The sequence below is a fragment of the Megalops cyprinoides genome, chromosome 2 (genome assembly GCF_013368585.1).
Source record: "Megalops cyprinoides isolate fMegCyp1 chromosome 2, fMegCyp1.pri, whole genome shotgun sequence".
In the NCBI taxonomy this organism is placed as follows: domain Eukaryota; kingdom Metazoa; phylum Chordata; class Actinopteri; order Elopiformes; family Megalopidae; genus Megalops; species Megalops cyprinoides.
In genome coordinates this window covers 23,682,962-23,707,885 of record NC_050584.1, presented here as the reverse complement: position 1 = coordinate 23,707,885, position 24,924 = coordinate 23,682,962, and the positions used below count along the sequence as shown (strand labels likewise).

Genomic DNA, 24,924 nt, shown 5'->3' with positions numbered 1-24,924 from the left:
AGCGGGACTCTAGCAGCTCTGACCGAAAAGAACGGCAACGGCTAATGCTCACACCGTCCAAAACGTGTTCTCCACACAAAATCCCAGCTAATCCGCTACTAATGAGAAGCACATTCACTGAGCACGGTCTTGCACAAATAGTTTTTGTACTGTGCTCTGAATACCATTCGGCCTCATAGCCAGTCACTGACTGGACGGTGATGGTAGAAATGAGAATTCTTCACGGCTGGATTTTATAGTGTAAATGGCCGTAGCAAAATATGATGACCAGTAGGACATATATAAAAGAACATTAATTTAATGCACGAGAATGAGCACAAGATAAAATAAGTAAAAGATGGTATGAATCAATTTGATTTATTTCAGCAGTTCCACTGATGTGAAATCATTTAATTTGACAAATCCCTATAAGTGGATTATAAAAAGCATTCCAAAAAAAAAAAATCTTTGCAATGCACATCGGGACTGATATCACCTTAGACACTTGTTGAGAGCTGTAAAATGTTTAATTTCTCCAAAAACAGCCTTTGATGTATTTAAACTATAATCCTTCATATTGAATGAACTGGAATCTTTGGTATCTAAGGTAACCAGTGGCTCAGATGAGATGGAGGAATGAGGATTAGGATTAGCAAAAAATTCTAACCAAATACTGTATGACCAAAAAAATGCATCATCACATTTAAAGGTTACTATTTAACATACTGTCACTGAACCTTACTGTATCTTAGCAACCAGCTTTTGTGTAATAATAGTAAACCTAATATATATGCAGCAGTACCTGAAAAAATACAGTACTGTGCTTAACAAGTGTTACAAAAGGATAACAACTACTGTACTAATACAGCTAAATCACTACTACAACTACTACTACTATTACTATTAGAAAGAAAAATATTAACTTGATCAAGAGTCTTTTAGCTATTCTGAAAGGGAAGCCTAATACTGATATACGCAAAAACAATATGACCCCAGCCATTCTGGAGGCTAGCTCAGGGGTGAGATATCTATGAAGAGCTGTAATATTTATGAGCTGGGCAATACAATACACTCTACCCACTGTAGCATACTATTGGAGAGCACCTCCTGATCAATCACAGACTGTGAGGAAGTGAGCGCGAAATGTACTCCCAATCCTCCATCATCCTGGCGGACGGGCAACACGCCTCTATGATGAGGAGTGAAAGGGTTTGGACAGTGCAGGGAGGGGGTGAGTAGGGGGGGGACAGGGGAGCTATTTACAGCCCTGACGGCCTCACTGTCATCCCTTTGTGCTGAGAGGAAGACCAATATCAACCTGTCACAGCCGCTGTCCTCAGACGCCCCTTAAAATTTGTTCTCCCAAGCTCACGCCTCATTCCGCAGGCTTAACTTCTGCTCTCCACATATTTACTGCACAATGGGGGATGACAGATAAAGGCAGAGGAAAGGTACATGTATTTGATTTTGGAAAGGCAGTGTTTTGAGGGAAAAAAATCAAAATGAAACAGAATTAAATAAAATCTACTACAGAGGTGAACTGAGGTGATGATTTCCCGGTAAAATAAATAAAGTGAACGGTGTAGAAGCAATGCCGATACGTGGGGAACGCTGGACACCATTGAGATACCAACCAGCTGCCTCCGATCGATGCGAATGCAGGGCTACAGCCTCTCCTACCTTCCGCCGGTGAGAGGGCACGATGAAGAAGGTCTCGATGTGGTGCTTCTGGAGAAAGGCGTTCCTCTCATGGCCGTAGCCCGGCTCCACCTCATAGTCCCCGTTGAGGCACTCCAGGGTGGTCCTGGTGATGTGCACCTTCCTACGGAGGGGCCGTGGAGAGAACAGGACAACACCATTCAGAGCTCTCCAGTAGAACCTTTACATTTAAATGTTAATGATTAACATACTGTAACTGAACTTGATCGTAAACTGTTCAGTTTAAGATATTGAACTGTATCTTAGCAACCAGCTTTTGTGTGATAATATTAAACCCAATATATATGCAGCAGAACCTGAAAAATACTGTACTGTACTAAACAAGTGTTACAACAAAAGCATAACACCACTACTACAGTGCTAATACAGGTACACTACTACTAAAACTACTACTACTATTACTATTAGAGAGAAAAATCTTTTAGCCATCTGGTGAGGAGTGTACTTACCCCGGAAGTCCACCGGCTTCCATCACATTGGCCAGCGTCACATCATTGGACCAGACATCGTACTGCCATTTCCGAAGCCCCAGCACCCCACAGAGCACCCGGCCAGTGTGGAGCCCTACCCGCATGTTCAGGTCCACTTCCGTAGCCTCTGCCACCGAGCTGCAGGAGGACGGAGGGAGAGATGAAATGGGTGAACCGCCCACACCATGGCCCAGCTCAACCCCTGAAATCGAACGTCACAATACAGAATTCTGCCCTTTTTCTGAGAGTGTGTCCACAGCACTTTTATGATCAAAGCTAGGCATTACTGTGCAATGGTCTTCAAAAGGCCTGTTAGACCATAGCCATGACTTATTCTGTGAAGGTCCCAGATTGGTCAGATGGACCACACCCACACACCCACACCTTAGTCTCTGAGGGCCTTTGATTGGTCAGTTGCACCATGGCTTCTCACACATACAGCTTCAAGAGGGGGGTGGAAGAGACGAAGCACGTGAACCACCCACCACAGCCCAGCTTCAACCCCCAGCCCTGGAGGCTCAGGGTCCAGAGGGTCTTTCCTCTTTAAGTCGCCACATCTACCACTCTAAGAACATGGAAGGGAAGTTCGTCTGTTCTGACAGTACAATTTGTTTAACCAGAGGCTGAGTGCTTGATTGGGGCCTTGCAGGACCAGGGTGGAGGGAAGCATACAGACACTGCACCACACCCAGGCCTGCTCATGGCTCATGCTGAATGCATTTCTAAGATCATTTTTGGTAGAGGCTTTGGACATTGTCATCTTGAAACAGCTACATTACATTATGTTCATTTAGCAAACACTCTTATCCAGACCAACTGCCAGCACAAATGAACAGAAGTGTATCCGTTCAAGTTAAATGAGCAACACTGTCAGACTGGCCTAAAAGCACTCCCAGACCAGTGAGTGAGTATAACACTATTCAAGCGCTATCACAAGTTACCTGGGGAACCTGACTAGACAGCCTAGAAATTAAGGGAAGCCAAATACACACACTACCATACATCATAGTGACTACATCACAGAGTCAACAATCCAATAATTGTTTTCTTTATGTAACCACCGTTATGTAAACACCTTCTTTATGTTTCTCTCATGAAAGAATTAAACATTCACATTATATTCACATTATGATATGATTTGACAGGGGTGATGGGGGTGGTTGTGACTTGGGGTGGGGCAGAGAGGACTTATGTTACAAGGTGTTCTTTCCAGAATATGCAAAGTTAACAATGGGTTAAGGACACCTGCTTGGTAGAAAAACCCACGTTCTTTTCGAAAATAGAAACCGTTACTTCTGCCTCTTTCCTTTCCAGAATAAGGAACAAGGTACTAAGAAAAAAACGGGTTTTAACCTTTCTCCCATTTTTTTTCCTACTGCAAGTGCATGTGCTTTGAGGAGATAAGGTGGAGGAAGGAAATCACTGGTACTTTGGATTTTAAAGACTTCTTTAGTCCCTCTTCCACTGTCTATATGCAAAGCTGCAAGCAGAAGGGAACACGACTTCAAAGAAAAAGAGAGAAATCTGCCGATCATCCTGAAACGAGGGATTTCAACCAGCCAGAAATGAGCAGACTGCGATTAAAGCACTCAGCGACTGTCACCATTGATAAGAGGGGCAAACTGTTACATCTACAGAAAAAAAAACATGAGGAAATGTGACAAAAAAGACCATAGCCTTTGCTGAAAATACAACACTGTACCGCAAATCAATCCTCTCTCTTCCATTGTCGTGAGAGCGAATGCAGGTGACTGAGATGGGGGACGTGGGAAGAGGGGATCTCTACCACATTCACACAGTTCTGTACATTTTTAAAAATATTTCCCCCCCATCCTTTCACTCGTAGTGCTGTCGTTGCATAGCTTAAGGATTAAAACTGAAGATTAAAGACTGTGTGCGCCTTCCCAACACTGCAGTTAAAGAAAGTCCTATGAATATGCACATGGTTAGTGCTATTTTTACAACTGAAAATATTCAATTGATACTGAAATCACTTTAATGCATATTTCACACAGTTTGCTGCTATATTCTGATGACAAATTCACTGTGGTCTAGTACTATCCCTTTACTGAGTGAAACTACCATCAGAAACTGTCCTTCGTAGGTGCATAATGTTTTGGCCATTGCTGTCCAGTGACCTGAAAATCCATTATGCCACAACACAAAATTGTCTCTTTTTGTGTCCTCAGGACTTTCTGATGCATTCCACTGGGACCCTACCTACCACTGCTAGGCATTACTGAGCAATGGTCTTCAATAGGCCTGTTAGACCACAGCCACAACTTACTCTATGAAGGTCCTCAATTGGCCAGATGGACCATAGCCACCTTAATCTGTGAAAAGCTTTTATTGGTCAGTTGGACCACAGCTTCTTACTCTGAGCTGCCTTGATCAGACTGCCACAGTGCACTGCACTTTGCATGGACAATAGGTGAGCGCTCAGGCTGGGCATGTCTGTTTGTGGAGGACATTGTGAATACAGATCATTCATGTGTGAAGTCATTTTCAGATTATGCAGCACACCATGCAAATAAGACAAATGGTTTCATGCTTCAGAGATGAGCATTAAAATGTATTTTTTTTACTGTCAAATGAGATTTTCAAATCCACACTGTTGTTATGCAGGCCACTAGTGGAGAGATGCATTAGGCTGCCATTCCTCTGAAGTGATTCTTATGCCTGGGTTGCCTTTTGAAATAATTACCAACTTTAAGCTCTTCTCAGTCCATTTACATATCATTTGCAGAAACATTTTCCACTTGGCAACATTTGGGTGTTTCTGCTACGATCTAACATGATTTTTTAAACATGTCCATCGTGCCAAGTTTGTAGTACAGAGCACTGATGCAGTCACTTCAAATTACTTTATAACTCTCGATACTGATATTGATATTTAAAAAAGAGCTGGAAGATTAAGACACAGACTCTTTCAGAATGTTGTATAAGAGGAAAGATAATAGAAAGAAATGAGCAATGAGGTGATTTAATTCAATGCAGTAGAACAGTCAAATGACTTCAAACCCCAGAGAAAAGAAAATGCTTATACAGTGTAGAAACTCAAAGGCTCATGTAGGTGGTCAGGGACCATGCTAAAAAGCATGTATGAATTTTGATTGTAATCTGACATAATGATCTCACGAAGGACAGGGGAAAAGCACATGCAATATTTTCTCCATGTATGGCTTCAAGTGACCTATTTTTTACATAAGAATAGCATTGTCTATGTCAGCAAACACGGCATAATGTTCCACAACACTTAACGAGCAATGCACGCTATACGTAGCTCTCTTTCTGCATGGTTGTAATTGCTACCACTGATCTATAAATTCTAGCTGAAATGATAGTCCTTCCTGACTGTTATTGTAAGGGAGTTGGATGTACTCATTTACGTTGCGCCAGAAATAGTCTCTCAGCATTTGACCTTTTCGGCGCACCGTCCTGGTATACTTCCTTGATGATATTCAAACAAGAGCCGTCCACAGCTGTGTAAATATTCAGTCTGTGCCCTTTCGCCACGTATGCAGTCTGACAGGACCAAATGGCAATCCGTTCCAGCAGATCAAGAATGGTAATAGTTTGATTTCACTGCTTGTGGAGCAAAAAAATCTGACAGTAACACCAGCAAGCTATATCATTGTTTGCACTGTCAGGATGGCATCACTCCCTGTGACCCCTTCAATTCCAATCTGGTCTCATAGGCCAAACAACAATGTATGAAGTTCATCCAGTGTGATTGCTGCAAAGTTAAACGGTATAACCTGCCCTACTCTGTCACTCCACATATTCAAGCTGATCAACATATTGTTTAATCTGATAAATGACTAAATGTGAATGTAATGTCATGTTAAAAGGCTGGTACATTAGTGATCATTGTGCAATAGTGTATATAATAGGTATATAATAATATTAGCATATAATATTAGATAATATCATATTAATATAGTTTTCCCAATCACTTTTGTACAGTAACTGAAACTATGGTCACCAATATCAGAATTTGCAAATTAAGTCCATATTTTAAAGGCAAAAAACTCATTTTCACACATTTTGCACTTCCAGTGACAGCTGAGTTAGCAAAACACTAAACACAAATCTTCATTTTTCAAGACTTTTCAATTACAGTTTCCTAACTCTACAATGAACTCATATGCTCTGAAGTATCAAATTGCTTAATTCATGCATTAATAAAACCTTACATAACATAACAAAACATACAACATAACAAAACATTACATATTACTTTTCATTCATTTAGCAGATGCTCTCATCCAGAGTGACTTCCAGCACAAAAGAACAGAAGAGTGTCTATTCAAGTTGAATGAGCAATGAATAAAAGGGACAACAGGTGAGCTCATGTTTGCTGGAGGGAAACGGACACACTTTAAGGGGTGAGGGCGCTGGGGGGGACTCTGGAATGGCTGGAAGCACTAGAGGAAGAGCATACATCCCTTCAAACAAGAGTAACCACTCGACTCTGGTCTGTGATTGGTTTAAAGGTCACACACAAACCTCTTTGGTGTTCCTCCCACTTTATTCTCCCTTCCTGAACTCTGTAGACGAGTTTCTTTTTTTTTTTTTTCCTCCAAGCTCTGGGCGGTTTATGACCACAATCCCCCTGAGCAGGCTGTACTTCTCTGGGCTCTGGGAAAAAGGCATGTGAAGACATCACTGTGGTCACTCACCCTGGGTGAATCTGCTATGCACAATGCTATGCTCCTCAAGGTGTCTGGCCAGAGAGAACAATCTCTGTGATGTAGACGCGGCCTGACAGAGGTGGCGTGATAGAAGCCGAGGAAGTGGGTGCTGACTAAACAAGATTTTCCTTTCTTGTCATTTTCCGCACAGCCACCTGTGATTTGATGCACGAACCTGCAAATGCCTTATTCCAGTGCAAAAGAAGAGGTGTGGGTAACATGTCTCATTACACAAATTCCACCAGGGTATGAAGAGTGTTTGGGTAGAAATGATTTGAAAACATTTATTCTATTTTGTGTCTATTTTGTTGTGTTAACTGTCTTAAGAACACAGAATAATGTTTTAGGAAATATGCCCAAGCAACTGACAAAAATTGTAAATTACAGTTTACAATGACACAAGCTAAATTTATCTTAACAAGATTTCCTTATTTAAGTGGGGTGTTAGGCTGGCATAGTCCATAGTGTTTCTGCATTAAAGCTCTAACATCACATGCTCGAACCTTGACGCCTTTTTTATTTGGAAGGTATAATATTGATGTGTGATGTAATCCCAAAACAGCTCATATTGATGTTTCCCTCACCCAGGAAAAACGTTAAATATTGATGTTTGGCCTATGAGACCAGGTTGGTAAATTCAAGCTGCGCTGACAGACAAACCGCACTCTCTGTCAGACTCAATCAACATATCTCCAAACTGTTAATATTTAGCAAAACATTATGGCAATATTATATAGTAACATAATATTCCTATTCTTTCCATCCATAATGCTTTCCTTCAGACATAATATTTTGCTGAATTATGTATCCCATTAGCCCAATATTTTAATCAAGCGTGTTACAAAAAGCTGTAGAAGCAAAATATGATGAAGCAGCAAGAAAGGAGGCGGCAATGATTTTTTTTTTATTGCAAGGCTTCCTCTCCGTGGTGAAGGCATTCGTTATCGATTCACCAATTACAGTGACTTTATTTCAGCTCCTCTCCTGTGGCTGAGATGCAATTAGATGGGGGAGATAGTGGATTTGGCACTAGGAAAGTGATTTACAGAGCTGCTGGGTTGTCGTCTGATCTTCCCCGCAACGAGCTTCACTCTTGCTCTCTTTTGTTTTTTTTTTCATTGCTGTTCTGTTTCTTTTTTTTCCTTCTTTTTTATTTGGACTGCGCGTCAATCCGGCCTTCCACAGCCTCACAATATCCAAGCCTCTGTGATCTGAGATTTGGGGAGTTGTTCAATTACTTTGCCCCCACCGCTGGCTCTGGGATGGAAACGTTTGCCAAATTGGATGACTCCTGGTTGTTTATTTAACAGAGCGTTTGGTAATTAACCCTGCAGTGTTCTGAATGGGCTGGCTGAGAAAGGGCCTCTATTCTAATTAACATTGTCGTCAATACCAGCAGAGGAAAAAAAGCATCACTTTGAATAGATCCCAGATCATTCAGAATGGGGTCTCTTTGTGTTCGCTGTTCGCTTCTCTCTCTTTGCTCCCTGCCTGCTTGGTATGACAATAATATCTTTACAACACAAAAGGGTGATTGTTAAAGAATCCCATGTATGCTACACTAAGCATTCTTTGACATATGAACTGCAATGAAGCCAGCACTTCCAAGCAGCTTGTTTTGAACCCAGGTTCAAATTCCATGGGGCTGAACTGTTCAGATTACATTACATTACATTTTCATTTAGCAGATGCTGTTATCTAGAGTGACTTGCATAGGTTACACTTTTTGCATGTTATCCATTTATACAGCTGGATGTTTACTGAGGCAATTGTAGGTTAAGTACCTTGCCCAAGGGTACAGCAGCAGAGCCCCAGTGGTTAATCGAACCAGCAAAAATGCAGACCCTCAGAGTTGATTCTCTCCAGAGATATCAAACATATTTGCTTAAAACTAATCTGTACTTCATTGTCTTTCTGCTCTCCTCTTGCTGTGTGCCAGCCAGTGTGGGAGAGGGGTTGTCTTTCCATCCACATGGCAACAAGCATTTTATATAGTGCCATGGTTTCTGAAATAAGGATGAAAAAGAGGTCAGATCCAACACGACATGTACAGTTTTCCTCATCTCACAATATGTCTGGAAATGTAGGGGTATCTGTGATATTCAACAGGTGAAATAAAGATGTTTTTCTGAATATGCACAGGGGAAAATGGTTATGCATCAACATTTAAGCTAGTGCATCAAGAATGCTTTGTATTTTAAGCCTAACTACAGCATGCCTAGCGTCATGTTAGCGTAGACTCTCCGTATGTGCCCAATAAGGGACTGCTTCCACGGTGATCCTCTTGTCCTCTGTCATGTTGCGCTTTGTGCAACCAAGCGCACAGCAAAGTCTTCCATTTCACAAGGGAACAGAGAAACGCAATAAATCAAACTTACGCCTATCGACTGCAGCGAAATTAGCAATTGACTTTCATCCACCGGAAGTGTTGCTAAGTGTTGCTAAGGCTAAAGCTCCGAATCTGAGAATAATGACAGGTGGGGAAAAAAAAACAATTCCGAGCACAGAGGAAACATTGCACACACAGAACTTCCACACTGTCACTCACGTGATGGTATCAATCATGTCCAGGCCCATCTCCACACAGCAGTGGGCGTGGTCGGTCTTGGGCTGGGTTAGGCCAGAAACGCAGTAGTAACAGTCTCCCAGGATCTTGATACGCCTGCAGTGGTTCTCCTGTCAGTCAAAGAGAGGGGAATTATGGGATTGCACCCTTAGGAATGTTAACTGAGATGTTTTGTGCCAGAGAGAAAGAAAAAAAACTTGAAATATTACAGTGGTGGTGTGATAAAATGCAAGTGAGAGTGTGGGAGAACTTATGAACCAACCACACCTTATCGGTTAAAGTTTGGACCCCTTGTTGTGTTCCCTTCAAGCGACCATTTGCAATGACAACAAATCATTTTCAGACTTTCATCAATTATTGACTTCATTTAGTCCAATCTTGTAGAAGGCTTTTGCTGTATGTCACATTTAACAACTGTGTCGCTAACATTTACTGCAAGTGTGTGAGTGAGCAGTTGAATGAGCGAGTGAGTGAGTGAGTGAGTGAATGAGTGAGTGAATGAGTGAGTGAGTGAGTGAATGAGTGAGTGAGTGAGTGAGTGAGTGAATGAGTGAGTGAGTGAGTGAATGAGTGAGTGAGTGAGTGAATGAGTGAGTGAGTGAGTGAGTGAGTGAGTGAGTGAATGAGCGAGCAAGGGAGCGAATGAGCGAGCAGGTGTGTGTAAAGTACAAGTGAGTCTGTTTGTGAGCGAGAGATCGAGCGAGCGGCCAAGCAACTGAGTGGGTGTGCATGCGTGGCTCTGTGCATGTCAGAGTCAGCATCACACTGAAATGTCGTGACACAGTCTTGAAGTAGAATCCCTCCCACGTGTTTCACAGGAAGGCAAGCCTCCTTCTTTTTCTTTTTCTTTCCTTTTTTTTTGCCGAAGCACATTAAAATCTCACGCTCATTTATTAACAATGGAAAGGCCAACGTAGAGCGCAAAATGGCACTCCCATGAAACATGTTTTAGCCTGCAGCTACAGAGAGAGAAGCCAGACTCTGATCTGGGAACAGTGATTGATGGGGAAGGAGCAGCGGCATGCTTGGCAGTGGTACAGTGAGGGGTGCAGATGAGAGGAGACAGGGAGCGCTGCCTTTCGGCTAGCGGCAGCACCAGTCACTGGCGGGGGAGGAGCCGAGAGGCAGAAGCGTGCTTCATTATAACCCAGACTGCAGCAGGCACAGTGCAGCAAATAGAGAATGTGTGTGTGTGTGTGTATGTACGTGTGTTTGAATGAGTGTGTGTGTGCACTTGCGTGCGTGTGTGTGTGCATTTGTGTGTGCACTTGCATGTGCATGTGTGTGTGTGTGTGTGTGTGTGTGTGTGTGTGTGTGTGTGCACATGCATGTGTGTTTGCATGTGTGTTTGTGTGTGTGGGGGTGTTCGGGCGCGCGTGTGTGCACGTATGTGTATGTGTGCATATACAAACATGCCCACTGTGTTTGAAAAGCCTCTAATGTACTAAGACTTCTCCAGTGGAAAAACTGTATGCTAATTGCTTAATGTTAATTGTCGACTTTGTTGCAGTGCTCCTCACCAAACTGCTGTCATCTCAAAGGCAGGGACTGGCAGCGCTTCAGCGCAGTCACTGATGTTAATGAGACTCTTATCTCTTCCTGTCCTCTCCTGCAGATGCAGCACCAGCCGCGTATGAAAGACAGACATTCAGACGGAACCTGGTGTGTTGGTGAGCTCCGTGAAGCAGTTATACGTGCCAACTGTGGGCTCACTGTCGACTCTGATGGTGCACTATGAGCATGCGTGAGAATTTACATGGTACTTATCATGTAGCCCAATATACCAAGGAATCGCAAGCTTGTGTTTGTCTTTTTAATAACATGTAATACCAACACACTGGGTGTGTACTAAAATATGACACTCTCTTCATGGGAGATGTCCAATTCAAGATAAACCAGTGAAAGACTGTAGTATACCGTAAATGTACATTACATTTTTATATTATATTTTTGTCATTCAGCAGATGCTCTTATCCTGAGTGACATACATGGGTTACAGTTTTTACATGTTACCCATTTATACAGCTGGATATTTACTGAGGCAATTGTGGGTTAAGTACCTCGCCCAAGGGTACAAAAGTAGTGCCCTGGCAGGGAATCAAACCAGCAGCCTTTCGGTTACAAGCCCTGTTCCTTACCACTATCCTACACTGCCACCCACTATTAAATGTAATAGTGGAAGTCCTGGTTCTTACAAAAAGAAAAAAAAGTCCAATATCCTCCTCCCCCCTCTAATTGCTGAGAGATTCCTTGCTGGGAGAGTGGGGGAAAGCAAATTTCAATAATTAGCTCCATCCCAAAACATTAGTACAGTCCCAGCCTGAAACATACAGTAATTCGTTTCTTATGCAATTAAAAAAATGAAAACATGAGTGAAAAAACAGTCTGTAATATTAAAGACAAATGCATGGATAAATGGGGTTTGTGGGAAAAGACTTACTAGTGACATACAGTGCGTGTATGGGGGGATGTGAGCAAAAAAAGTGCCTCATGTTACCTTTAGCTCTTGAGGGAGCTGAGGGTATGACAGATCATTTGCGTTTGTGTATTGCGCTCACAGTGCTGCCAAAAAAGGCCCCACACAGGACTTAACATGGGTGCTGGCGATCCATCAAACACCTCACACATCTCCGCTCCTCTCCCCTAACAGTTTATCCACCACTGACAGCAAAAGCAGCACTGTATGTCAATCAAGCAAAGGTATTACTAAAAAAAAAAACAGGTTGTCCCACAGCCTCGATACATTGTAAAGCTTTCAAATGAAAGAGATAAACCCCATAACAGAGTGAGAAGTGGTTCGGTCAATACTCAGCAGCTAGACACGCTGACCTTTGATTGACTGGCGAGGAGGGAGCTGATTGAGAACAAAACAACAGCTATCCCATAATAGATCTATTCCCCACTGTTTCACATTACGCAAAAAGGAGATGACAAAAAGAGAAAAAATGAATCAATGTGTTTCACAGTATAATTTGGCAATTTATTTCCCACACTATTTTCCTGAAATCAGCATTCAGATCTTCAAATGTCTGGAGGCTGGCTTGGATTTTCAGTCATGCCAGTGCAGACATGAGAATTGCCTGACATTCAGATGCAGCAACACAATACAGACCATATGTTTGGGCATGACACTGGCATTAATGCATTTCTTTGTGCCACTTTATATTAATATATTATTAATAATTATATTAAAGTACCATTAAATATCCATTGAGTATGATATTATTAAAGAATTATTAAAGCATACTGTAGCACCTCTCCAAAAATAGACATTGCTCACCCTTCAAAACTGACTTTAGCAAAGGTACTGCACAACAAATATGTTAATGCTTCATGATGTTAACAGATGATCCATGACCATTTATGAGTCATTTATAGGCAGTAAATAGCATCAACGGACACTATAAAATGACAGATTTTACTAACATTAATAGATGGTAGTGTTTCATAAATGGATAATTGATATCATCACCCATTTCTGTTGCATGATGGAGAGTAAGCAAATGTTATTAATTTTATGGTGAGATAAAAAGACTGGAGAAAATATTTAAGCTATAAGTGCCATATAACCCCATTTATATGCATTCATGCATATATTAAGAGGCATAAACTGTCTACAATCAAAAGAAATCCCACCAAAATCACAACAGCTGGTATGATTGTCCAGAAATGCTTACTAATGGTGCACAGTCTGTGTAGTCCCACTTTAAATGCAATCGGCAATTTTTTTCACTGCAGGTCAGGAGGCAATGTTGGATAATGGTTTCATAGCCATAAATACTGCAAAGTATTAAGCATTCAAACTGTGGAATCAGAGAAAATGCACACGCAGACACACACACACTCCTCCCCCCCAGTCCCCACACACACACAGACATGCTTGCATGCACACCCACACACACATGCACATGCATGCACACACAAACACACACACACACGCACGCACACACACACATGCACACAGAGACATGCTCACATACACACTCACATATACACACGTACACACACACACAGACATGCTTGCATACACACACATACACACACACACAGACATGCAGACAAGCTTTATGGGGAAAAAACCCACAATTGTTATGATGTCACTGGTCACTAGAGAAGGGATTAGAAACACGCATCAGATCCATACAAAGCCAAACATTTTGTCGTCCCCATTTCCCCGTTTGGGTGCCAGCCAGCTCTCCACATTTTTTTGTAGATAAACTGGGTTAATCTCTCCGGCCCACAGCCCATTCCACTCAGCGGGCTGTCTTCCCACATCATGTCACTGCCAAGGCTACAATGGTCCCTCCCAAACACTCTCTGTTTCAGACAACTTTGCTGGGCGACCGTGGGGGCTATTGCCGGTGCTATTAACACCCACCACCAGGTTACCATTCCGGGTTACCCTCAGAGCACACCACCAGCAAGAGTGAATCGGATCTCCCAGTGCCCTCAATAACAACCCCCCTCCCCCCAAATGGGAAAAGCTCTAAGCTTCCTTGTCACAGTGTCACCCACACTTGGCAACAACCACAACCCTGATGCCATAAATCTTCTTGTAATGATCTCACAGCTATCAAGATTTAAGGGGTTCAATGGCAGCAGTGAAAGCCTCAAACTTGGCCTGAAATGATAAAGAATGGCAATTTCTCAGACAGACAGTGCAACCACAGTGTAGTGTCATTGGCATCTAAGTAGAGTGTAAGTATAGTGGAATTGCACCTGCAAATATATACATCATATATATGTTGTATATGTGTTGTATATATGTATATAATCATCAACTTAATCAATCAAACATTTTGATGATGACAACGAAGATGATGATGATGATGATTATCATTGTTGTTGTTGTGCTTGTTGTTTTTAATATCTCTTTTAATAATCAATTTGGAAAATGCTCTTGTCCAGAGCATGGGTCATCATAGCAAGGTTCATTAAAATGCAAGTCAAAGGAGGAGGAACAACATTAATGACACAAAATGGCTGGCAATGCAGTCAAGCAGCTTCAGATTGACAGTAACATAATGTACCATAATAACTGTATCAGCATACATGGTAGCGAGCAATTATTATCATGAGCAACATACTGAACCTACATCATACTGACGTGCACTTAAGAGTCTAATAATGATCTATAACAGTTATATTGCCTTATATCTAAGCGTCCACATGCCGGTCAACAATGTTACCTTGTGTCATACTATCATACTCCTGATGCCTACCAGTGATGTTTTAGCGCAACATTACATTATATCCAATTTGACTGACAGAAATCTGACTGGGCATGAGGTATGGGATGTGTCCATGTTCTGGGAGCAAACACAAAAGTGAACACTGAACAGGTGCATTTTTAAGGCAGCATCAGTGGAGCGATTCCACAGACAGTTTTCACATTCCACCACTAGGGGGGCAAAGTACAAGGGGGGGGGGGGGGCTGGGGGGTTGAGTTGAGGATATGAGGCAACAGCTGTGTGGGTCAACCAGAGGACCAGAGGTTTTCAAGTGTGGAGCATGTGCAAGGATATAAGGTCTGAAAGTGAGGAAGGAGATCTTTCGCTTGGCTGTCTGACAGGCAAGCACCAGGGCTTTTGAGTTTTATGCAAGCAGTAAGTGGAGGCCAGTGAAGGAAGACAGAGAGATCAGACACGGGTAAACTCTGGAAGGTTGAAGACCAGCCAAGTAGCAGAATTCGGAATGAGCTAAAGGGCTCTGGAGGTACAGGAAGGGAGGCCAAGGTGTCAGGAGTAAAACGGTGCAAAAGGATCAGGTTCATCTTACAATGTTTCTGAATAGCCTGGCAGGCGAGATCACAAAGGAGAGGCCCTATGCTAAGGAAAACTTTTCATTGAGAGTAATGTATCCATCACTTTTGCTTTCTTGATTAAGCACCATAAATAAATGAACTTATTACCTTATTACCTTACCTTTAAAGAAGACTTTTAAAAATAGCATGTATTCATATTTTATGCTGTAAGACCCACAGCTAGACTAATTATCTTGTAATATGATTTGAATCTTTCTTTCTTTTTTCATTTTTGTTTGAAAAAGAATTATAATGTTCTTCCAGGGTAAGCTAAACATGGGAAAATGTTTAGCTTAACACCCAGAGGGCTATGTTCTGCTGATAAAGTGGATAGTATTCACCAATGCCGCTATTCCTGACAAGAACCAGGTTCAGAGCAGGGCTCAACTTTCATTATCAAGGTTGTATTTTAAATGTTTTCCCTTAAACATCATTTAACATTCTCTTTAACAAACAGGTTGACAATTACCATGTTTTACTGTTATTTACCTGTATGGGACTATTGTAATCCTTAACCTACAACCACGCTGATCCCCTCCACCCCTCCAGTAAAGAAAGATGTATGCTTAAAACCCATTTTTTATAAAGTCTTAATATAGTAAATGATTAGAGCATATAAATTAGACACAGATTGTATCGAACCATCATATTTTATTGAAGTTGGTATACTATTGGTATACTATTTGTCACAGTTAGGTGACTCCTAGGTCCAATTTCATTCTCATCATAGTCCACACCAGCAATTAAATATATGTCAGGCCATTATTTTCGTCAGTCAGATCAACAGGTGTAACAATCAAGCTCACCATAGCCCGAGTAAACCAAGAGATATGCAAATCAAATCAAGACTTGTGCCAGTAAACCAGTGCATATGGCACCAAACCAATATGTGACATCATCCCATATACAAGGACATATGTGTACATATGAGTGCGTACTGGATGTTAAGAAAGCATTATAAATGTACACTAAATGGATTTTTCTCAACACACCATACTTACTTTTGAGTAGCAAATAAGCAAGTGCTGTATTATTTTGATTGTTATGCGAAATCATATAATAAACAGACTATCAAAAATAAAAAGCATACAACTTGCACTTACAATGTGTTGCTCAATGTACTTCCCTGTATTCAGTATACTAAACCCATGGAAGCCCTGATTCACTGTTAAAACAATGACCATTGCTGTCATATTATATGCGCAGTAAACCTCATCTGGACAGGCTTGAAATGCAGCTTCTGCCACAGCTTACACCCTCTCTAACTCATGTAGGCAACTGGAGCTACCACAATAATGGAGGGTAAGTGTTTCTCAAGGGTTCAGCTCAACAGTACTAATGGGTTAGGTTGACCCTGATGCTCAAAACCCTACACCCTGGCACACCTTGCCTAAAATACAGTATTCCTGTTATGGTAACAGGCACCCTGGAGTGTTTGCTGGAGCGGCTGATTAGCATGGAAATTGTGAGGGAAACAGAGTGAGGTAGGCAGAATGATGTATGGGAGCACACGATGAGACTCGTGTCACATTAGGAGCCAAATAACTTGAACTACCACCAAGCGCTTGTTAGGGAGGAGGGAATTCCTTTCGAGATTTCACGCCATCCCGATGAAACCGATGAAGAGACAAGGCATACACTTCAATTAATCTGCGCTTGGCTGCTCTCCCCTTCGCTACCTCTGAGCTGATATGCACAGAGGCATGGAATGGGAAGACAGAACGCGTTGTTAGCCTAGACCATAGGCCGCAGTGTGCCATAGTGGTAAGGAGCAAGCCTCATAACCCAAAGGTTGCTGGCTCAAATCCCCTCGGGGGCACTGCTGTTGTATCCTTGGGAAAGGTTCTTAACCCACAACTTCCTCAATAAATATCCAGCTGTATAAATCGATAACATGTAAAAAGTGTAACCTATGCAGGGGCGTCATGAAAGCAAAAATTCTGGGGGGGCACAATTAGAGTGAGGGGCATGGGGGTCCTTCCCCAGAAAAAAAAGAACATAATGATGCAATTTGACATATATATTCAAAGACTTTGGGGGATTATTTTAAAATTTCACTAAATCAGTTTTCGTAGCTCAGTAATCCCCCACTTTATATTAGGGTAAATACTGTATATTTATTTAGAGATTTTCATGTCAATTATTTCTCTCCTACATTATATATGCATCTTTCTCTGAAAAGTAGAAAATGCTTAATTAAACAATTCTGTGTAGAATAGAATGTTTACATCATGTATCAAACTATGTCACAAAGAGCAATCCTGACTCCCCCTGACATGGTTACCTTCTATCTCACTGCTTAGACTGTGATTAACATTTGTGGAGGGACATGGGGAATCCTCAATGACTTGAAGAACTTCATTAAATCATGTGAAATTCCTTATATAATGCTAAAATTAATTACATATTAATTACATAATTACATAAGTGCTAAAATTTGTTTTTGTGGTTTATCAAACCATTTCATTTTGCTCCCTTATCACCAAATAGGCTAATTGACTGCCTCTTACACAGTACTTTGACAGCATTATTATTATTACTATTATTATTATTATTATTATTATTATTATTATTAGCTATTATTATTATCATCATCATGATCATGTTGTTGTTGTGAGAATCATCATTAAGCTATTCACTTATCTTTACCTGCTTCACAGATCAGCAACTTTAACTACCTGATCATCATCATCATCATCATCATCATCATCCCTTGATTGGTCTGAAATGGTCATATAAAAGAGGGAACAAATCTTTCAATTAAATCTGCATACATTTCCATGAAGGAAAAATAGGCTATCACTATAAATCTCACCTAAGATAACCTACCTCTTGCACTATCAACCTCCTGAATGAGGACAGGGCTGGGGCTTTCTATTATTTTTTTTTAAAGAATGACAAGATTTTCCTCTGCATCTTCACCTGGAGATATCAAATGGAATTCAGTGTTTTGCTAACTATAACCTGTGATAGTGGTGGTAAAAACTATCAGCTCACTGTCACAAGAATCACACAGCTCTCCTTTACCAATATTAAATGGGATGCTATCACAAGTCACGATGGGCTAGCAAGCCAGAAGGCTAAACAACCGGATTGAGGGATGGCTACTAACTTTAGCTGGTACTAGCCAACCATCCTGCAAAGCAAACTATGCCTATATTTCTCAAATGCAATTAAGTCTGTATACCTAATTTCATTTGATTTTCACATGTTTGAAAAAGGGATTGATGCTCTACTAACCACTTCAGCAACACAACGTTAAGCTGTAGCCTACATCTCCTCCAGCACTGATGCGCAACAGAGTGCTGTGTACATGGCGTGCGTACCTGCTTTTGCGAACCGATTTCATCCTGCAACTTTTGGAAGAAACCAATACCATAGGGAAAGGGGGTGTGTGACTTTTTGAGGTATGATCTATGACATAATTAGAAGAATATTTTGGACTCATAACTACATATTATAAAAAAAATAATAGTAATAAATAATAATAAAAATATAAAAAATCCAGATCAAAAATCTGGTGGGGTACGTGCCCCTCCAGCTTCGATGGGCATAATGTGTCTGAACCTATGTAAGTCACTCTGGATAAGAATGTCTGTTAAATGGCAATAATGTAATGTAATCTGAATGATTCAGCCCTGTGAAATTTGAACTTGGGCTCAAAATGAAAATAATGTAATGTAATGTAGAACTGCTGGTTTCCCCCCCACCCCCCGTACCGCTAGAGTAGCAAGAGAAAGAGCCTCTTTATTGCAGACAGTGACCCTCATATCCCATTGATCATCTAACCTGAGCAACTGGCATGCGAAATTCAATCTAAAATAAACAGACATCAATAGATCCTTCAATGCACTCTATGTGATCTGTTAGTCAGAAGTGGCTGAGATGAGGGCAGATCAAGGTATCGCTCTCTTGCCTCTCACCTGCCATGACCTCAGAGGTCACCCACATGCCGTGGGCCGTGTTAACCCTCACTGCCGATGAGGTCAACTCTGACTGAGAGGGGTCAACGGAGAGTCAAACAAGCAGGAAGGAACCTTACATTTATATTCACCTGTAATCATTTGACAGACGTTCTCACCTAGAGCAACTTAAAAATCAAAAATTCAGAAACACATAATAAGGCCAGTTTGAACAACATTACATGAGGGTTCAGACCGCATCTGAGCGCATGTCAATAAATGCTACAATAGTGTCATTGTGCAATTGTGTCATGATATCGTAGCACCAGATTGAGAAGGGGGTTTCGATCTCTTGCTCTACATTAGTGGTCATTCCACAAGCTTTATTCACTGAGAAAGGAATGTGTACAAAACTGCAGGCATATGCAGCCCTTGAAGACACTCGCCCTGAATCTAGGCACAAAGAAAAACAGGGAAGTAGGAAGTGCCTGCATCACAGCGTCTACAGGAAAACAAGATGCAGACACGGAAAGACAGAAAAAAGAGGAGCCTCGTGGGGCTGACTCTGGGGCAAAGACAGCAGCAGAAATGTGTTTGATACTCACGCAGACATACACACACATACACATACTCCCACGCACCCATTAACAGACCAGCACGTATACACACAAGCACAAACATGTGCGCACACGCATATACACACCCACACACGCACACACACACACACACACACACACACACACATACACATACACACACACATACACATAAATGTGCCTTAGCTGAATATATTTCGTAGAAATGGATCTACAGTTACACTTCTACAGCACAATTTTCCTGTGTATTTCTTTCTTGCAATGAAAACTCATTCTCATTTGGCCTCTCCTTCTGATAAGGGTAGTGGACATTTGAAAAGCTGGGGCCTCAGTTATTATCAGTGTGTAGAATTACTCTCACTCTGACACAAAGGCCAGGAACTTCTTGGTACAGTATGTTCAGATAACAACACATGGCATTTGTATGTTTAAGATTTTTAGTGCATGTGTGCTGAACAAAGAAAACGTATCAGTCAGCCTGATATGGTGAATCTGTCCAATCATTAAGCTAATTTAATGTAGGTGATTCAGAGTTTGAATAGTTAAATTCAGAGTATATTGAGCACATAGCCACTTGCATTCAGCACTGTAACCGATCCAATTATGTAATTAAAAGCTCCAGTGGAACAAAAGCCTGAAACATCTGTGGTGCTCCAGGACTAACATTGACAGTTTCCCTTCAAGATCATTGCTGCACGTTGAGACATTTTTTTTTTACCAGTTGATAAGCAATTGATGATGACAAGACATTTAGCATTTCTACAGTACCAATCACCTACACTCTGATAATGCGAATCCCCACCCCCTCACCCCATCTGATTTATGGTGAACAGGCGGCAGTGTAGCATAGTGGAAAGGTGCAGGGTTTGCTACCAAAAGGTTACTGGTTCGATTCCCCACTGAGGCGCTGCTGCTGTACCCTTAGGCAAGGTACTTAACCCAGAATTGCCTCAGTAAATATCCAGCTGTATAAATGGATAACATGTAAAACTTCAAACATATGTAAGTCACTTCTGATAAGAGCGTCAGCGAAATGACAATAATGTGATGAACATGCAGGTGCACAGTGGCTACTGCGCATCACCCTCGTTACTTTCGTTTGGGTGGGGTCACGTTCCTCCAACCAATGAAAAGAGGGCCATGAAAGGAGCTATATAAATGCAATCTATCATTAAATGCAATCCCTTCCTCCTGTGGCATCTACTGCATCCTGGCAGCGGGCTGTGATCCACACGTATGACTTCTTAACAGGGCCGCCAACCAGATGACGCAGATAAAGACGGGAGAGAAGCCTTGGTGGCATGGGGTTTGCGGGCGGGGACAGGGTGTGTGGGGGGGGGATACAGCATGTGCGTCTGTCGTGCTCTCACCGTCCGAAGCTAAGCTTCTGCTGATTGCTTCGATGCCGTCTCAGATCCCGAGCGGGGATTATCCCAGGTCACGTGCACCCGGCCACGACGCGCAATCTGCTGGTGTGTTTTTAATTATCTCTGTGCGAGGCAGGGAGCAAGCGAGAGGGAGAGGAGATGCGGTGGCGGGTGCTCCCTTTAGCTGCGGCGTAATGAGGCGGCTCTCCCGATGCCACCCTCCCGGCTTAATCCGAAAAAAGAAAAAAAGCCCCAGATCAATGATCTTCACAGATTTCTGACAAGGAACTGAATGCCCGTGAACACCCACCAGGGACTCGTGAGAGGATGCTGCCGTTGTGCTACCAGGCTATTTACCTGTTCAGTTACGCGTTTGTTCATTTAGCAACAAACGCTAAATCTGTCGCTTAGCTGTAACAGGGATGGCCGTGGATCTGTACGTGGTAGTTCTGTCAGAGCCAGCACGCTGAAAGAGTGATCTATAGGCCCGGCTCACAGACATCCCACTCTGCTTTGCTTCACGTCTCATTTTAACTCTCTGCATTCTTATCTACTCTGTTTTAATGAGCCGTGGGCATAAACAAAACTACGACCGAGAAAAAGGCCTTTCCTTCATTTCATGACTTTTAATTTTCCAGAACAAGCCGTGTTCCAGAACACAATGAGATATGAGGATGAGAAACACTGATTTAGAGGGGAAAAATAAAGGAAGGAAGAAGGAAAATATAATTACAATTACCTGCTTTGCAGACAACAAAAACTGCCGCCTGCTCTTTTTGAGTTGGATATTGATATTAGAACTGTATCGCGTTTATTTTGGCTATTGCATTTTCATTCGGCTTCTTCGGTTCTACATAAAACACAAGCACAATGGCTCTCATCTCCTGAGATGTATGTTTTGACGGTTCAGGGCTACAGACTGGCAGTCTTTCCAGTTCTCTTTAAACCACCATAAAAAAATGTCAGAACTTGGAGGGAAACCAAAGTTGATGCAATCAAGACAATGATTAGATGAATCGGATGGTTAAGGACCTGGCTCTTGGAACAAAAGCCTGCAGGCACTGAAACCCTCCAAGACTGAGGCAGAGTGGGGGCTGGTCCAGACAGCCAGCCCAATGCAATCAGAGTTCTCCAAGTGACCTGGAAGCGCTGTCCTGGAAGCATCATGCTGTGCATCACTGCTGGCTCAGAACCAGTCCCAGAACCAGGCTCTGGCATCAGCGCTGCTTGTTTGAGTTTAACCATTTGATGGTATCTCCTGCCTTGAAGTTGCAAGAAAACTGCTTTGCTCATTTAATTTTTAAATTACTCTTTTGGGTATAATACTAGGAGGTACGCAATCAGCAGCAGCAGTATATTGTACCAACATGATTTATCTGTAATAGGGGAGGGTACAGTGTGTCACAGAGGCACTAAACAGTGAATTAAGAGTGTGAATGTTTTAGCCCATTAAGTTCTCTGTTTGCGCTCAATGGAGCCCAGGGCTGTTTAAATTGGATTTAGGTACCTAGAAGTAAAGGAGATTGTTCAGACAGCCCTCCCAGCCTACACTAAATCATACACATGCACACATGAACATACATGCACACACATGCACACGACAATCATAATGAATACTTATCATTGTTGATAAATGCTTTGCTTGTAAGTCTTGGTAGTAAGTCATGTTTACAGCATACACACACACACACACACACACACACACACATATATATATATGTGTATATATATATATATATATATATATATATATATATATATATATATATATATATATTCTTTTATGTACATTTGTAATTACACACTATGTATTAAACATATTGATGTATCTACCTCCATGCTCTAGTAGAATACTTAACATGAAAATGCTGGCATGAAAATGAAAATGCTGTATCCTGGATTAGAGGAGACTGACAGATACTTGTCTTTTTCTTTAATTGGGTCAAACCCCTTGTCTGGGAGCCAGAGAGACAAGGGACACAAGAAGAGATACTCAAACAATTAATTTATAGTATTATATTTATAATACATTAAAAATGTTTGTTTTGAATTGTTATTTTATAAGGTTTGTTTAAACTGACACCTGAAAAAACTCAATAAATAAAAGCATAATTTAAAAAAAAAAAAAAAAAAAAAAAACCTCATCCAATCAGATAGGCAATGATTTCCGTTTTAAAAAAAAGAAAGTCCATTGGCACCAGTGTGACAGTACGTGCAGACTGTCTGACAGCCAGCCTGCTTGTGGGAATGATCAAGTGGCCTCTGGGGAAGTGATTTTCTCACTTCCAGAACCCGGCCTTTCATGCCAGCTGGGGAGCACCCACCCACCGCACCACACAACCCACGGGAGCCAATCACAGCACAGCACAGGTAGGAGAAGGCAGCTGGTAAACAGATACAGCACATAAACAATCATTAGTTCCTTAGTATTCTAAGAACTGAGCAGCCAGTGCCCAACCTGTCAAACTAACACCCAGGCCGACGGGCCCCACTCTCCCGTAATCATCCCAGTAAGCAGCCTGTTTCAAAAAGAACTCAAAGAAAATATACTCTTCAAGAGGGAACCTGACTATGAGCCCTGAGCTTTCTCAAAGAAGAAAGTTGCAAGAATTCAAAGTAAGCATTTTCATTTCATTTCTTTGTTTGCTTAGCAGAAGCCCATACAGCTTGGCCCATATAGTTCATATTTCACACCTCAGCCACACCTCTACAGCTAGACATTGATAATGACGCAATCAACAGCTGTGTCCCACTTGGGTATCAAACCTGCAGCTCCTGAGTTATAAGCCCAGCTGCCTAACCACTACATCACAATGTCACTGCACACTGTGTGTGTGTGTGTGTGTGCGTGCGTGCGTGCGTGTGTGTGTAGGCATGTAAGCCGCATGCGTGTGTATGTGCGTGTGTGCACAGAATTAGCACACAGTATGACATTCTGGTTTGTCAAAGGTAATCACACCTGGCAAAGAAAAAAGGAGGAGATAAATAATGAAACTGATTTTTTGTGGAAGAGGAGAACTGATATCTTGCCGAGCAAAGCGAGATATGAGCCAGGGAGGTTAACTACAGCTAATGATTAAATGATACTGTAAAGGCAATACGGAAGAGCATCAAATGACGAAGACCAGGCCATGGCTCTGCAGTGGAAAGAGCAAGGCAACTGACAGGGGAGAAGAAGAGACAAAAACCAGCCATTAAAGAGAATACAATAGCTGTAAAAATTCTGCTGTAGAAAAAGGCTAAATAAGTAATTCAGGATATGCATGCAGTGCAGTGGAGAGCAACAGACTTTTCACCAAGTGGTTGCACATACTGTACAGAATCACTGACCACTGCTGTTGAATCCGTGAGAGAGGCACTTAATTTGATTTGCTTACGTAAATACCCAGTCGTACAAATGTAAAATGCAGCAGTACTTTAGTCACCCTGGGTGAGGGCTTTTGTGAAGCAAACAAATAATGTACAGGGGGGAAGCCAACCATTCAGCCATTTGGCAGCTGTTTAAAGCTGCTTTTGTGGGGATAACACTGGATGAATAGCAAATTTCACCACAAAAATGATTCTTTCTCAGGCGAACTGGGCTCAGAGGGTCAGTTCTAATCTTCGCTTGGACAGTGCTTCAAAGAGAATGGAAAATAAGAGTTCAATCCATTGGAGATAAGGTGGCACTCCTCTCCCATTTTGGGAAAACTGAGCAAATGATCTGTGGGCTCTGGAGCAGGTTATTTGCAGCTTTAAGGCAATCAGCACCCAAACTGCAATCTGACATGAACCCCTCCATGAGGTCGATGGCACCTCTACACGAAGAAGAGCGGGCTTAAGGTATAC

At 41.8% G+C, this 24,924-nt stretch overlaps 1 protein-coding gene across 1 annotated transcript in view; it reads right to left on the bottom strand.

Annotated features, from left to right (window-relative positions):
• adcy1a (adenylate cyclase 1a) overlaps nt 1-24,924 on the bottom strand; it is a 67,700-nt gene that overhangs the window by 24,148 nt on the left and 18,628 nt on the right. Inside the window, exons 5-7 of the mRNA XM_036521138.1 lie at nt 9,411-9,538; nt 2,148-2,306; nt 1,660-1,801 (exon numbers count right to left, since the gene is read on the bottom strand). Coding sequence (XP_036377031.1) covers nt 1,660-1,801; nt 2,148-2,306; nt 9,411-9,538 — 429 coding nt within the window. The remainder of the gene's footprint in view (nt 1-1,659; nt 1,802-2,147; nt 2,307-9,410; nt 9,539-24,924) is intronic.